Here is a 14,864-nt window from a genome sequence, read left to right as displayed (position 1 = left end):
AGAACAGCAGAAGTCTTTGAAGTTCATTTGTGATTCTGTCATATTTCCATTAAGAGAAACAAAAAAACAACATAAAACATTAGTATTGTTACATTTTATAAATGACTCACACCCACACACAAAAAAATTTATTCTTTTCTCTTTATTTCTGGACAACTTCATAACTTTTCTATGAGATTCATTTTTCTGAGATTTTGGCAATCACTAAAACACTGCTATAACTGAAAAATACAGCATTTCCAATATATTCACTATTAAGAGGTAATTTCTTCATATAAATATACTTTCCTGATGTACACAATCATAATCAGTACTTTAAATTACATTAATGTAATCATAGTGTCCATTTTATTTCTTACTATCTGTATGTTTCTCTGAGTAAAAGCATCTGAAACTATAGAACCAAACAACACACCATAAATATGACGTTTTAGGACATTTTTCTCTCATGTTAGACTGCAAACATCAAGTCAAATAGAAGCACATCTACTCAGCCGGTACAATTACACTGATTTATCACTGGATTAGACAGAAATCACAACTCACGTTAAGGCATTTTGTTTTTCTCTGTATATATGTTTTTCAATTCAAATGATGTATAACATTTTTACAAAGATATATAAAAAATACAGCTTCACTTGAGAATAGACATGCAAATATGTAACACATAATCTTTGTATGATACAGTCTTTGAAATGTTTCACATTTACTTTGGAACTGTTGGTGTCTCCCAGACACAGAACACAAAAAAATACTGATATTAAAAATAAAATTATACTTTTATCACTGTTTTGTTTCACTGCAGCACAAGCAAGCCCATATTGACTTACACTCACAGCATATTCACTGATAAACATACAGAGCACCTTTTTAAATAAAACATCTTCCACTAAAACATGCATTTACTTTAGTATCTAAACATGGAATTGTCAAAAATAGCAGCTGATAATTCTCCATATTGCACAACTCAGTGCATCTGTAGCTAAGAAATTGCACTCTTACCCTTACTGTACTTTTTTGTGATAGAGCAAACCTTATCTATAGTGTAGCATTGCTACACTGATTATACCTCAACATCATAAAAAGGACTTTCTGGGTCCTAAACATAAAGACGATGGTTCGTCTCAGTTCTTGCAGAACTGTAGTTAAAAAGCAGCAGACTTTAAAACACTTATAACTATTACTTAAAGCATTCAAGACTCAAAAGTACCACTGAAAATACCAGACATTATTTTGTATTTAACATTTTTCATTAATATATTTTTATTTATTGAGTGTCTAACCAGACAGAAAAAAAAACATTTTTTTAAACCTAACTAGAGTTGAAAAAAATTGGAAAATAAACAAAAACCTGGCAGGTTAAATAGCTTTTTAGCACATTTTTTTCTCCTAACTGCATATAGATTAAGGTTGTTTGGGATATTTCTTGCTAGCTAAAGCCACTAACCTACATTTTTTTATGTTACACATCTATTCTACATCAGATCACTCTGCTGAATCACTCTCTGTTAGAGGAACTGAACCTCAGATCAGTGCTTCAAAGAGGACATGGCTTCAGATTCCTAAAGGGAGCAGACCAGTTAACCTCAGGCTATCGCAGTCAATGCTGAACCCAGATTCACTTCTACAGAGCAAAAATTATACTTTATATTATGAATAAGGTCTATATTTTAATATTTACAAAAATAAACATCAGTGTTAAGGCTTTGCAGTTTGTTGGTGAAGGTGTACTATTGAACAAACAACACAAAAAGCATTTTAGGAACTAAGTTTAGGTCAAAGTGCGGAGCAGTAGCTTTGTGGGTGGGACTTACTTCCCTGACTTTGGAGCGTGACTGGCTCCCTGGCTGCTGTCAGCCGGTTTGGATACTGCAGCACTGCTCCTGTTGCAAAGTTCCCTGATTTCCAGCAGGCCCTCGTTCAGAGCCGAGACGAAAACAGCCGAGCTCGTCTCTGTGTCTTCCCAGAAACTGGACACGCAGAAGATGATGTGGTCTGACTGGGGGTTATAGCAGGCGCCGTAGCCGTTGGGCACCACAGGGCCGTAGCAGCAGAACATTTCCTCTGTTGTGGGAACCTGCAGATAAAGCCACATAAAATGTTTTACACAAGAATAAACTTTCATTTAAGAGCCCAACTCACAAACAGTAAAAATGTTCATTTACAGCAAAAACAAATAAATAATTTGAGTTGCAATTTGTTGCATTGCAATGACAGCCTATTGTAGACTCCTGGGCAGTTCCAGCTGTAAATACAGTGTGTCTTCTCGTTAAGCCCTTACATACTGCTTCCCACAATGTAATAAGCAAAAGGGAAAAAAATGATCATTTTAAGTGTGGAGTGTAAGAGCTGCCAGGAAAGTGACAGATGATGCACAGGTCTAAGAGGGTAAACATTTAGCTGAAACAATCGATTCTGGCTGAGTTTTAAATTAAAGACTTCTGCAACAATCACAGAACCTTCAGGTATAATTCCAAAGACCAGCAGAAACTACATTTCCTTAATTGGTTGAGTGCATTAGCTGGACTTTTCCTTTTTTATGTTGCCACCGTTTGTTTGCAGTCTTACTCAGTGACTACACATAGGTTTTATGACAGTTTTTCCCCCCTCCTCAATGAACTCATTGTTTTATTTAACTTTTTTTTAAATTGTAAATGTTTGTAAGTTCTAATTTATTTATTACTTTTGATGACGTTGCATTTTCTTGGTTACAGTAGGCAACAGAGATGCCAAGAGTTTGAATATCAAATGAGAACATGACCGATGTGCAGCTTTTCTCTTCCGTATAACGAACATTTAGGTCAACAATGAATTTGGGTGCAGTGAGCATTTACCTTACCTGACTAGTAGAGAGGATGAAATGGTTACTGGTCACATATGTCTCATCAGAGAAGATCTCTGGCTTTTCCATGTTGAGCTCCTTTGCACTCCTCAGTAATCCAAGAAGATGATTGTCTATTCCCATTCCTGATATAGCCTGAAGAACACACTTTTGCTAAGTTTGATCATTTTTTTACACTTGAAATTGATATTGATGAATGAAATCATGAAACAAAATAAATGTTTTGTAAACATCAGACACACCAGAGTTTTCCTAAAAAACCCAAGTGAAATGTTCAAATTTATCGAAGTAGATTCAAACACTATTTTTCATTAAAATATTGGTGGAATAGGCTAGTAAATATTTGCAAGGAGTGAGATGGTGATGAAAATCTGAAAGGAAAATGCAATACATTTTATAGTGTCTTAAAGTACCTCTCCAGTCATATTTTGATCTGTTTTAAAAGTGTTCCCTGTGAAATTTTATTTATGGTTATGCTGTTTTTAGCCTTAATCAAAAACTTGTGTTGTTTTCTAGGGCGAACTGGCCGGAGTTAGTTAGAATTTTGCCTCTGAGTTGCTGATGGGAACGTTGGCGTGGAGTGAGCCTGTTCTCATTTCTCATCACTTTGATTACACTCTTTCCCGCTATCTTACAGCCCCTTACAACTCCCATACTAACATTTCCGGTGGAGCTATCCAGCTGTATAGGTTAGACTGCTCCTGATTCACAATGATTTGAATAGAGAAATATTCAGAAATGCAAATTTTAGTCTTAATTTTCTTAACATGTGTCCTCCATCATGAGATAAATACCACCAGAGAATAAAATGTGGAGAATTGTCCTTTTTTATTTAAAAAAAAAAAGGAAGCTAGACCAAAAAGAAACATTTCTTTTTAATATTTACTTTGTCACTATTTGTTTTCTAGAATAAATTATCTTACAGCTTGTGTCCTTCACATATCACTATCCATAATAGAAATGTATGCTACCAAATGTATCTACTGTAAAACTTTTGTATGTATCTGCATTTAATTTTCTAAGGTTTGCATGAAATTGAATGCTTTGAATGTTTTGAATCATAGTAAAGTTTCCTCAACGTTTGGTGACGCAGACACACCCTGAACTCCATCAACAAACCAAAACGTCATTAGAAGACAACTTTTAACAGTAAAACATACTAAAATGACCTAAATGGATAAATCAATCTGTACTTGAAATAAAAAGTGTTTTAAATCCTTACTGCAATCGTGTAATTGGTCTGGGCATTAATTGATTCCTTCAGTCGTTTCATTTTTTCCAAATCCTGTATGAAAAAGAAACAGTGAAGAAAGTAAACACAGCTGGAAAAAAACATTCAGAAGACATGAAGTATGCATTATTTGATGGAGATAGACAGTTGTACAGCACAACATTCTTCACAAATCCATTAAATCAGCAGGGAGATCATCTGTTTGAATTGAGAGGCTGGGTTTGGCCCGCCAAGCTGGCTAGATGCACCTGTTCCATTTAGAGGTGAACAGAAATGTGGGAGTCAGTACTCCGGGATAAAGGGAGAAAAATGACTCACGGAGAACGTATCTCTTTCATCTGTCATGGACTTCACAAAAGCCAGAGCCTCAGGAGTGGCTGAGCGAATATTGTCCACCCGACCGTCTTGAAAGCGACGGATGGACGCACTCTCATAGGTGGACACCAGCCTTCCTCTGCACTTGTAGAAAGCAAGCTGCATGGCAACTTGTATGAAAGCGTCTGGACTCACTTTCTGCTTTTTGATATACTCTTTTCCATAGGCTTTGAATGTGAAGACATCCATGTCGAGATTATCCACTAGCCTGTGAAGGAAAAAAAAAGCTAGTGAAATCTCTCGTGAACTTGTGTGTTTTCTACAAATTAAGCTGTTTTACCTCTGAAGTCTGTGTCCAGCTGCTTCTATGAGAGCTTGGGTTTGATGGTCACATTTCCACTGCAGTCTCCTTGGTGGGGGAAGCTCTCGAAAGCTGGAGGACTTAACCATCTCAGGTGGGGTTTTTTTTCTGTTTGGAATCATCAACACATTTATTTTTCATTCTATTAGTCTCAGGGAGGCTCATTGACTAGTTTTATGCTGACTTACATGTATTTAATCAGGTGTTCAGAACACTGCACCATCACTATTCCTTCAAACGGAGAGTGCTCACACACTACTCCACATATCCCATCCATCCCTACGATAAACTGGGAGAGCGTGGATTAAGTAATTGTCCTATGTTACAATAAACGGTGGCCTTAAGTGCATGCAGTAAAAAAATCTACCTGCATCGACTTGTCATACCAGCGATTTGCCCCGTTCTTTTCAGCACCACCACCGTGCAGCATCATCAGGGCTCTGTTGGTGTCATTGGGCTGCAGGCCGCAGGGCTCATCCAAACACAAAACTCCCAAACAGTTCTCAATCAGGCTCAAAGAATCCCGGTTGACCTGATCTGGATGGAGCAGGAAATAGGTGAAGCATGACTGCAGAGCGTTTTTCAGAACAATGCCAAGGGTATGTTAAAAATTAATCTGATTAGGAAGAAAGTTGGAAAGGGAAACCTCTTGTCAGAGCTTCTCGAGCTCGTGCCCATTCTGTCCTCCCATCTGATGTCAGGAGGCCCATTGGTGGACACCCATCTTTAGAATTTTCTGACGTTTTCATGATCTTTTCCAGTTGGCCGAGGATTTCCACCTCACTGAGCTGCTTGTCGTTTGCGACCACATCCAACACGAAAAACTATCAAGAACAAGAAACCTAGTCATTTTAATTGGGAAAGAAAGTTATTAAACCACTTCTAAACATAGTGCACATTTCCCGAGGTGATCCATAGTAATGCTTAGGTGAACACATACTTTTTTTTTTTTTTACAAATTGAAACAGAAAACACTACTTCTTTATGTATTTAGATAAAGTTTTTTGGACGTGACCCCATCCTTCATGTTAGTTATAATAAAAATAAAAAGGTTTGTGAAGTGTTTATGAATACAAATCTCACTTTAACCCCAAGGTTATACACTTATGAACATTTCATACCTTTACTTATCAAAATGTCCAATATTTATTTTTAGAAAATGTATAGAGAAGTAAAGCTGAAAAAAAAATTCTTTCCTTCCTGCTTTTGAAGTTCTGGACAAATAACCAATCAGCTGAAGGGTTTTATACTCAGCATTTTTTCTATATTTGATGTTCTGTCCATTTTAAGTAATCAAATGCTCATCTCCACGATTCTTTAAAGGTGTTTGCAGTTTTATAAAGGCCCTGTTTTTTAGGTGTTCATCCATACTAAAGGCTGGCCCTCTTATCTTAACAAAGATAACCTTCATCAATGATAGCAGTCAAATGATTGACCTTTAGCTCTGACATAGCCAGATCATTTAGACCAACAATTTATGATACAAGGAAGCCCGAATATCCACATGGATATATTTAAAAAGTTTGTATTTTTAACCAGGTTCATAGATAATATATTTTTGTGTTCTGAAGCTGTACATCCTCACATTATGGACCACCATACACATTTAATAGTCTTAAAATAGGTCTATCTAAAATAATAAAAACAAAGGTTTGTATTTAATACAAGGTGGAAAATTTACTGGAAAATAATTTTTCCCATTTTTTTCTGTAATGGTTTATCCCTTCACGCCATATGTATCGTTAATCGGCAACGTACCATTAAGTCTAAGACTCCACTTAATTTAATATCACCTTGATTAGAAAAAAACACTGAAGAATATGTGTTAAACAATTAAAAATAAATTCAGACTATAAGGGGTTAAAACCATTTTAAGTACAACTACGGTGGAGTGTGAAAGTCCTATTAAAGGGCAACACCCTGACCTGGTTCTTGCACGCCACAATCACGTGCTCTGGGGCTTTGGAGGCAGCGTTCACTCTCAGCGTGTCTGTCTTTAAGCCAGGATAGCGGTAGGAGGTGAAGAGGCGATAGTACTGCTCCATGCACAGAGGAGTCCCAGCTAGTTGCCCTCGGGCAAAATCCACTGGCAGAGCTCGCCTTAGAGACATCATTGCACAAATGTGATTAACCCTGACTCATTGTTGAACTTCATCAGTTACAGCAGGGTAATTGATTCCAGACAATACTTACTTATCTATGAGTGCCTTATACTCCAGCACTCCGCAGATGAGTCGGGCAGCAAATCTTAGGAGTAAAAAAGGATGAAATTGAACAAAAACTAAAAAAAAAACTGCAGGGTTTCTGTGAGACATCTGTGGTACAAAGCTGATTATGAGTATAATTCAATATACTTGTATCTCTTTGAAGATCAACAATAATCAAATCATGGTAAATTACAAGGATACAGTGCATGTGTCAGGGAGTCTGTATGTGTGAGTGGGCAGTGTGGGCAAAGAGGAAAAACACAGTGCCGTGTCAGGTCTTATGCTGTAAGCCATTTGTCTTAGTGTTATTACGCTCAAAGCCAAATCAATACAAAGGACGGAACCGCACTGCACCACACCCCTGAAACAGGGCCTGACAAGGGGCCTCTGTGGACAACTTAGCCCTGTCACTTCCAATTTGATAAGTGGTGGTGTCATTAGATTTCCAGCTGCTCTGGAAATATTCAGCCAGTGCGGTTCGCCTCGACAAAAGCTAGAGTTGGACAGACATGTGTAACATCTGGGTTCATTTAATAATAGACATGATTCAGATCTAAATCTGAGCTTGTGGATTTAGAAAGTCATAAACAATGTCAGCAGGTTTAATGTTTGTTTTATGGTTTAAATATCAATTACATTATAAATGCGTATTATTTTCCTTTTGCTTGCTGTGACTTGTACGTGGTATGACCTCAACATTTAACTTACTATAGCTTGCAATTTCCTAATATTTTTGTCACTATATATTATATTTTAAATATTTCACTATTAAGTTCTTGAATGTTGGAAATCTCCCCTGATATTTAATTATAGTGTAGATTAGAAATAGAAACAATCTTTCAAAGGCCAAAGCAAATTTGTTGTGACAGATTCCAACAAACTCAGTTAGATATAAATATTTTCTGTTTAAAGAAAAGAAAAAGATTTTATGGTCATGCTTTTAAAATCTTTTGTTGCAGATTAACACATTACTTTGACACAGCATATACTTTTATTGTATAATAGAATCTTATAAGATAACTGTTTGTGCAATTCATGCAAACAGACACAGATCTAGGGCATACCTGTGCATCACCTGTGTTCATTATATAGTTTCTTTGTTCTTTTAAATTAAACGGATTAGGCAGAGATGTTGATTCCTTTCTTTTTTCCTAGACATGTTAGTTGATTTTTTAAAAGTTTGAACACAGATGACTTCCACACATACCTGAGGGCATCTGTCCGGTCTCTGAATGGCTGCTTTGGAAATACCATGGCAGGACTGGAGTTGACAGGCAAAGGTAGCCTGTTGTTCAGATACATGTCCTCCAGCCAGTAGTCATAAACCTGGATGTGGGCGTAGGGATACTTAGTAAAAATGTTTTCTTTTTTGGGGATTCTGCTGAGTATGCAGAACTAAAGTTGTGGTACCAGGGTAAAAACAGTGCAGTGAAAAGATCAGAGAGACAAACTTTTTTTGGATAAAATTACACAAATACTGAGATTTTTTTTAATATTGTGGAAAAAAGAGGGTATTTTCAAACAAAAATGTGTCGAATTTGCTATACATTCAGTTGAAGTTCTGAATGTTTTTGTGACAAATTTCATTATGTGCCATATTAATGATATTATAGTACCAACATAAATCAGCAATTTGCAGAAATTTGTCTAAATACTTAACAGATGATATTTAACCCTGAGGAACCCAAGAACATCTGTTTTCTGAGCTTTTAAGATTTAATTTTTTATTTTTATTTTAATTATCGATACCAGCAGCTAAAGAAATAAAAAAAAAAAAAACGTGGTCAAATTTAGTCCAGAGGGTTCTCCGGGGTTAATATTATCTTTCAATGTAGGTGTTTTTGAAAAACATACATCTTCAGGGAATTCTGAGATTTCATTTTTCTTTTTTCTTTTTTCAAATTCCATTCCAGGAATTCACTTTTTAAAACAGTATTTACCCAGTTAGTAGTTTTCTCCCTCCGCTTTAAAAGCTTCCTCTGCAGAGCCTCTCCAACTCCTCCAGGAGCTCCAAACTTTTCAACAATGGCTTTTGTCTTCTTGAACTGCTCCTCCTTCACCAGGTGCTGAACGCTCTTCAGGTACATGTCGAGGGTTTGTGTAAGTGGAGGGACAGGGACTTTTGGCAGCACCTGGAACAACAATAAATCAGACTGGGAGATATATGCTCATAAGGAGCAATGGAAGGATGGCAGATGCTTGTAATTTTCATGCTCATGCCCTGATTTGCTGTTAATTAGGAAATGAACAAGTCCTTCACATGTTTTCTTAATGCGTTTATCATTAACACTTAGGTTAATAATTTATCTTGAATGCTTTGAGGCTTAGTTGAGAATAAATCTCACTGCCTCATGGGTATTGTTGGCAAAGGCAAATTGATTATCTTTTCTGACTGATGTTAGTTGATTTGCATGCGGAATATGATACAATGTAAGCGCTTTGAGCGTCTGGAAAAGCGCAGAAAAATCCAATCCATTATTATTATTATTATTATTATTATTAATGTCTGTAAGTTTGAGGTAATTAGGAAAGATGTTGGTTTATGAAAACAATAATAAAAAGATTTTTTTTTACTCATCTGTGTAAAGAAATGTAAAAAAAGCTTAGTTTGATATGTTGAATTACTATTTAATTTTAAAAACTGCAGAAGAAAAACCCCAAGCAAGAGGTTACTTAAGCTTTTTGCTCCTAGAGGTCAGTCGGGAGTAGTGGAGCTGTCCGCGGTACTGAAAATCCGCCGCGCTGTTTTGCTTACTTCTGTACTTGAAGACAGTTTCAGAAAGCAAAGGTGGTGCAGGAGGAGCGTAGGAAACACTTTTCTTTGAATAACGTGAGCTTTTATTTCTTACTTGGCTGTCTCGACCATCAGCAGCCTGTTTCTCCAAGATTGGCATATTTGCAGTCCAGTCAAAGAAGAATTAGGTGGAAACACTCTTGGAGGTGGGCTGGGTTTGGTCACTTCTTGTTTGAAACATGATATAAATAAAATAAAAGAGACAGGAAAAAAAACTTGAGAAACGTATAGGTTTGATGCAGTCTGAAGGTAAGCAAGTGCAATGCCATTCTTCATCGCTTTGCAGCCTAATGCAATTTGCTGCATGTCCTTGAATTCCAGCTGCATGCACCCATCCTTCAGAAATAGATATGCCACTTAAATTATGCTTCATCTGTCATCTTTTTTAAACTAAAACTCTTTCAATCGAGGGAATTCAAAACTATAAAAAAAGAAACTTTTCTTTGCTGATGATGACATCCAATTCATTTTAAGTACAAATAAAAATAATGGATCATTCCCTTAATTCTAACTAACTAAACAAAAAAAAAACTTTTTTAATTTGACAAAAATTTTCATACCTGTCGCTGAAGCGCTCAAGACGTCAGAAAAGTTTGCGCAGCCTTCATAGAGAAACTCCATAGCAGAGGAAGGTTCCGCGCACTCCATCCGCCGGACTGCTCTGCTGTTTCCCGCGGCTCGCCATGAGGCTGCGGCTCGCGTCAAAGCGCGCGGCTTGGAAAAGATGCTGAAGGTGTTTGCGTTTACCTACTCCCTCGAGGCAAGAAACTCCTCCCATCACAATCCATTCGTGGAACATATTATCAGACAGCTTGCCCCCCCCCCCCCCCCCCCTCCACCAGCCCCCACCCTCCCAGCTGACATCAAGCTGGATGCTTTTAAAAAAGAAACTAAATGTTGGTGCAGGGAGAGGAAAGGGCCCGACAAAAAAACAAAAAAAAAAAAAAAAAAAAAAACACAAAACTTTTCTTTTTAAAAATTTGTTAACCTCAGTTATAAGCTACTTGTTGGGAAAACTCAAGTTCTGAAATAGTTTGCGTGTTCAGCTCGTCTGTCTGAATAGTCAAAAATAAATAGTCGGGTTAAACTGTTAACTTTTCATTTATTATTTTAAAAAATGAAATCACCACATTCCCACACATCCAGAGATTTATTAAAACAGCCATTGTTTGAATGAATACATATGTGCTCGTCTTGAGGAGAAGGATTTCGTCGGCTACGTCTTAACACCGTGCGCTCACGCACTCACACGCACGTAAACACTTTGTAAGGGTTTTACTGAAAATAGTTGTGCAGTCGTCCACAAATTTACGCATTTTTTATGGTACATTTACTCTCCTAAAGAAAATTATAATACCTGAAAATTGAACAATTACTGCACACAAATTTAAAGACACATCAAAAAGAAATAAAGAAAAAATTGTGCATATATTGAAAAAACTTTCTCTTTTAAATGAAGGCTATTTTGTGTGAGGGGGCAAATGTGCTTTTCACTTGGTCCCACATACTCTTCGTTGCACATTTAAATATATATTTATAGTTTTTTTTCTTACATATTCAGAAATACACACAAATTCAACAAGTCTTGATAAATTGATCACAGAACTCCAGTTGACAAACGTCACATCGACAGTTTTGACACAATAAAACCACATGAGAAAAGAAAAGAAAGGAAACTTTGGGAATCGCGTCACGCAGTTGTGATTTTCGTGGGTGTTTATATTGCACATCTGTACGTACAGAAAAGTTGTAACTGACAGAAAAAGAACGTGTTGGCCTCATCCAGGCTATAAAATGTCCTATAAATGAATGTTTGGATCGGTCTGTTTAAGTGTACTCCGGACCGGATGACTCTACTGACATTGACCGCTGTGCGCTAAAGGCGTCGAACCCGTTTTCATCTACTGACAGGCAGTTTCCCGCCGAACTATAGCCCTTCTTTTTGACCCTCCTCTCCTCCATTTTAATAGTGTCGTATAGACCCTGTGGGGCTTCGTCTAAAAGGTTGTCTCTCTCCGAGAAGGATGGTTTCATTTGGCTCACGGTGCGCAATAGCAGCAGGGCTGGCGCGTAAAGCACATTGACGAGTCCCATACCCAGATTAAGTTGTACAAACCCGAGTGTGTGCACGATCTGTCCGGCAACGATTGGACCCATGGCGTATGCGACGGAATAAGAAATGTCTGCTATGGCATAAACGCTGCCATACACAGAGACGTGGCGCACGTCCACCAAAAACGCGAGCGTGGGGAGCAGGGCTGTGTCTACCAGCGCGATGCCAAAGCAAATACCGCACAATGGGGCGATGAGCTGCCCGAAAGTTTTGCATGCAGGTACAGTGCATGAGCTCGCACCGATGATCACCATACCCAAGGCTCCATAGAACCACTGCAAATGTGGGTTTTTAGCCGCCAGTTTGACTGTGATATACACACCCAGGACGTGGGGGAAGAAGGCCGGTAGCCAGGTGAGTCCCATTTCCCACTGAGTGGAGTGCATGGTGGTCTCCATCCAGTTGGCTATGGTGGGTTCCAAAAAGGCTAGAGGGATGTTGGCCACTGTCAGAGCCCCAGCCACCACGGCTATGTAGGGGTCAACCATGAGTTTGTAAATGGGGGTGCCGACTGGCATGTTCTCTCTAGTCCTGTTGGAGAAAGGCTTAATCACGGTCAGCACCAGGACGCCGTCTGCCAGACAAATGCTGGCAAGCACGAGGAAGGGCACTCTCTTGCCCGCGAACTCATACAGCACCCCCCCGAAGGGCGGTGCCACCAAACTCCCGAAAGAGATGAACGCCAGAGCGATGCCGAGCGCCGTGCTGCGCTCTGCCTCCTCCGTGTACTTGTCGGCGATCATCGCGATCCCAGAGGTGTCTGCGAACGCGGAGCCGAGTCCCTGCAGGCTCCTGGCCGCAAAGAGCGTCGCGTAATTCTCCCCGAAAGCAAAAATGCAGGTGGAAATGAACATGACGGTCAGTCCGATCAAGAGGGGGATGTCATATCCCACCCGGTCTATGAAAGTCCCCGAGAGTGGGTTCACTAAGAGCTGCAGGATGGCTTTAGAAGCAAAAAGTACTCCTATCTGAAGATCTAAATTGTTCTTGTTGCTTTTGTCTTGACTTGTGCTGTTTCCTGAAGTGTTGGGGTGCATCACAACGTGGACGTGCTCCAACTGCTCATTCTCCAGATCCGCCAGGTAGTCTGGAATTATTGGCACAATCACCATGTAGAGCATATTGTCCAAGAGGAGAGCAACGCAAACAATCACTAATATGATCCGTCTTTGCTGGTGAGGATCCCTCATCGCTGTGCCCAGCTGCTTGGTTCTTCTGCCCATCTCAGATAGTTTCACGGCGGCTGATTTGGCCAGCCCGGATGAACCTCCTTCTCCATCCATGATGTGCCTCTTTAAAAAAATGCTTAAATTGTTGCTGTAGTTGTGCTTATACTTGTGCTGCAGATCTTTTAACTCCTCGGATGAGTCATTGGTGTTGCCTCTACATTGATGTAATGCTCTCCGTCCTCACCTTGCCCGTGCGTAAAAGGAGAGGCGCAGAGGAACTCGGCTGCTTCATCGGTGAAGATGACTCTCCTCAGCTTTCCCGGCGTGTCTTCGTTTCAGCATCATCAGACGCAGGTTCATGATCACCGGAGAAGTGACGTGTCGAGGCGGCGGATTTTCCTCCAACCTTGCAGAAGCTTCTGCCCGGAACGGCAAAGTTGTGCACAAAGATTTCCCGTTCACTCACAAGCAGCACATGCTGCAGGAAACTTTCTTATCCCAGGCTCCATGCCTTCTGTAACCTGTGGCACCTCGCCGCTCTGCTCTGAGACCACGAATGACTTTGTGGCCATTGGTGCACATTAACCCGCAGGTTCGATGCTATTTTAGTCCCTTTTGTGTCTCTCTTTGTCATTCAGAGCTGTGACGCATCACCAGCTTGCCCCCGAGTGAATCCCTTCGCCACTTGCTTCCTTTATGTAAATTTGCCGGCAATCCCTTCCACCAATAAGAGCCTGTGGGCACTGCAGAAACCACAACTGAAATAAAGCCACTTTTGTGATCGATGTGCGCATAGAAAAACGTTACAACATTCACACCATTCAGTTACAAAATGTCACGTAAGTTTAAAATGTTACAGATAAAACTGCTTTTATTAATAGGAACCCTAAATATAACATATAATTTAGACCAAAAAGGTAAACAAAGCAACATTTATCAACAGAAACACCAAAAGAAAGTTAAAATGAACTGTTTAGATTCCACACATGCATTTTTTAAAAGGAGTTATGGTCAAAACAAGTTTTCTTTGTTAGTTTTTTGTGCTCTTAAGAAAAGTTTTAAGGACATTTCAGCCCCATAGAAGTGTGGAAAGTTCCATCAACACGGCCATTGGTTGCGTTTTTTTTCTATTTGTTTTTATTTTTGTTTAGAAAAAGGTCTCTGTTATCTAATTATTGCACGGGGTAAAATCTCAAGCAAAATTTGGTTAACAAAGTAAGAAGATCAACATTTGAGACAGCAGGCTGTGAGGAGAAACTTTTGGTGTGAACGCCCACATCCATGTTTACTTGAGCAACAGCGGAATCTTGTGGTAAAATCTTGCAATTACAGCAACAGTGATAAAGTAAGTGTGGACAATTTTAGTCATACACTAATTTATTTTCAATACAGTGTAATTTAAAAATAAGAATTTGAAAAATTGAACAATGATTTTGCTACATAACTGTCAAGCATCCTTAATATTTAAAACATTTTTAATTCAGAGTTTAAAATCTGTTTTGTTCATATATATATATATATATATATATATATGTGTGTGTGTGTGTGTGTGGGTGTGCGTGTGTGTGTGTGTGTGTGTTTTCCGAATAACTTTCCATGGATCTAAAAAACAAAAAAATTGATACATTTCCCGTTTTATGCCAGCAGAGGGAGACCAAGACTTCCCTGAAAGATCAGACACGCATCTACAGCAACAAAAAGAACCACATACAAACCTCTTAACCCTTGTGCTATCCTAGGCACTTTAACATTGGGAGTGGGGTCATCTAGACCTCACAAGACAGTGCACTAAACCTTTTTTTCTTCAATGATTTGTGATCTTCACTGGTGTC

General features: G+C 38.9%; 2 protein-coding genes across 6 annotated transcripts; both read right to left on the bottom strand.

Moving 5' to 3' along the window:
* Positions 1-124: 124 nt before the first annotated feature.
* LOC101173179 (choline O-acetyltransferase) lies at positions 125-10,520 on the bottom strand. Of its 5 annotated transcripts, none has more exons than XM_020712171.2 (14): positions 10,311-10,520; positions 9,806-9,917; positions 8,897-9,109; positions 8,164-8,282; positions 6,943-6,996; positions 6,675-6,849; positions 5,396-5,573; positions 5,117-5,286; positions 4,938-5,038; positions 4,729-4,857; positions 4,392-4,656; positions 4,065-4,127; positions 2,840-2,977; positions 125-2,077 (listed from the first exon to the last, which is right to left on the bottom strand). In XM_020712171.2, exons 2-14 carry the CDS (start codon positions 9,848-9,850, stop codon positions 1,811-1,813), a joined length of 1,917 nt encoding a protein of 638 aa, XP_020567830.1. In that variant the 5' UTR covers positions 9,851-9,917; positions 10,311-10,520; the 3' UTR covers positions 125-1,810. The 5 variants fall into 5 exon arrangements, with proteins under 5 accessions (XP_020567830.1, XP_023805445.1, XP_023805447.1 ...); XM_023949677.1 differs by having other exon boundaries at positions 9,806-9,914; XM_011488256.3 differs by having other exon boundaries at positions 1,811-2,077; positions 8,897-9,088.
* Positions 10,521-10,836: 316 nt separating this feature from the next.
* On the bottom strand, positions 10,837-13,811 carry LOC101163117 (probable vesicular acetylcholine transporter-B). The gene has a single exon (XM_023949726.1). It carries the CDS (start codon positions 13,144-13,146, stop codon positions 11,578-11,580), a length of 1,569 nt encoding a protein of 522 aa, XP_023805494.1. The 5' UTR covers positions 13,147-13,811; the 3' UTR covers positions 10,837-11,577.
* Positions 13,812-14,864: the final 1,053 nt, after the last annotated feature.

This window comes from Oryzias latipes, chromosome 19, assembly GCF_002234675.1.
Source record: "Oryzias latipes chromosome 19, ASM223467v1".
In the NCBI taxonomy this organism is placed as follows: Eukaryota; Metazoa; Chordata; class Actinopteri; order Beloniformes; family Adrianichthyidae; genus Oryzias; species Oryzias latipes.
Note: the sequence above shows the minus strand (reverse complement) of the source record. Positions and strands in the feature narration are given on the sequence as shown.

What these genes read in the sequence shown, in the direction of transcription:
- LOC101173179 (XM_020712171.2), bottom strand. Translation starts at nt 9,850, where the DNA reads ATGCCAATCTTGGAGAAACAGGCTGCTGATGGTCGAGACAGCCAA. An exon ending in TTGTGGCGTGCAAGAACCAG is followed by an intron (nt 5,574 to 6,674) that starts GTCAGGGTGTTG and finishes TGTTCTTGATAG; the next exon opens with TTTTTCGTGTTGGATGTGGT. An exon ending in TCATCCTCTCTACTAGTCAG is followed by an intron (nt 2,078 to 2,839) that starts GTAAGGTAAATG and finishes CTTTATCTGCAG; the next exon opens with GTTCCCACAACAGAGGAAAT.
- LOC101163117 (XM_023949726.1), bottom strand. Translation starts at nt 13,146, where the DNA reads ATGGATGGAGAAGGAGGTTCATCCGGGCTGGCCAAATCAGCCGCCGTG.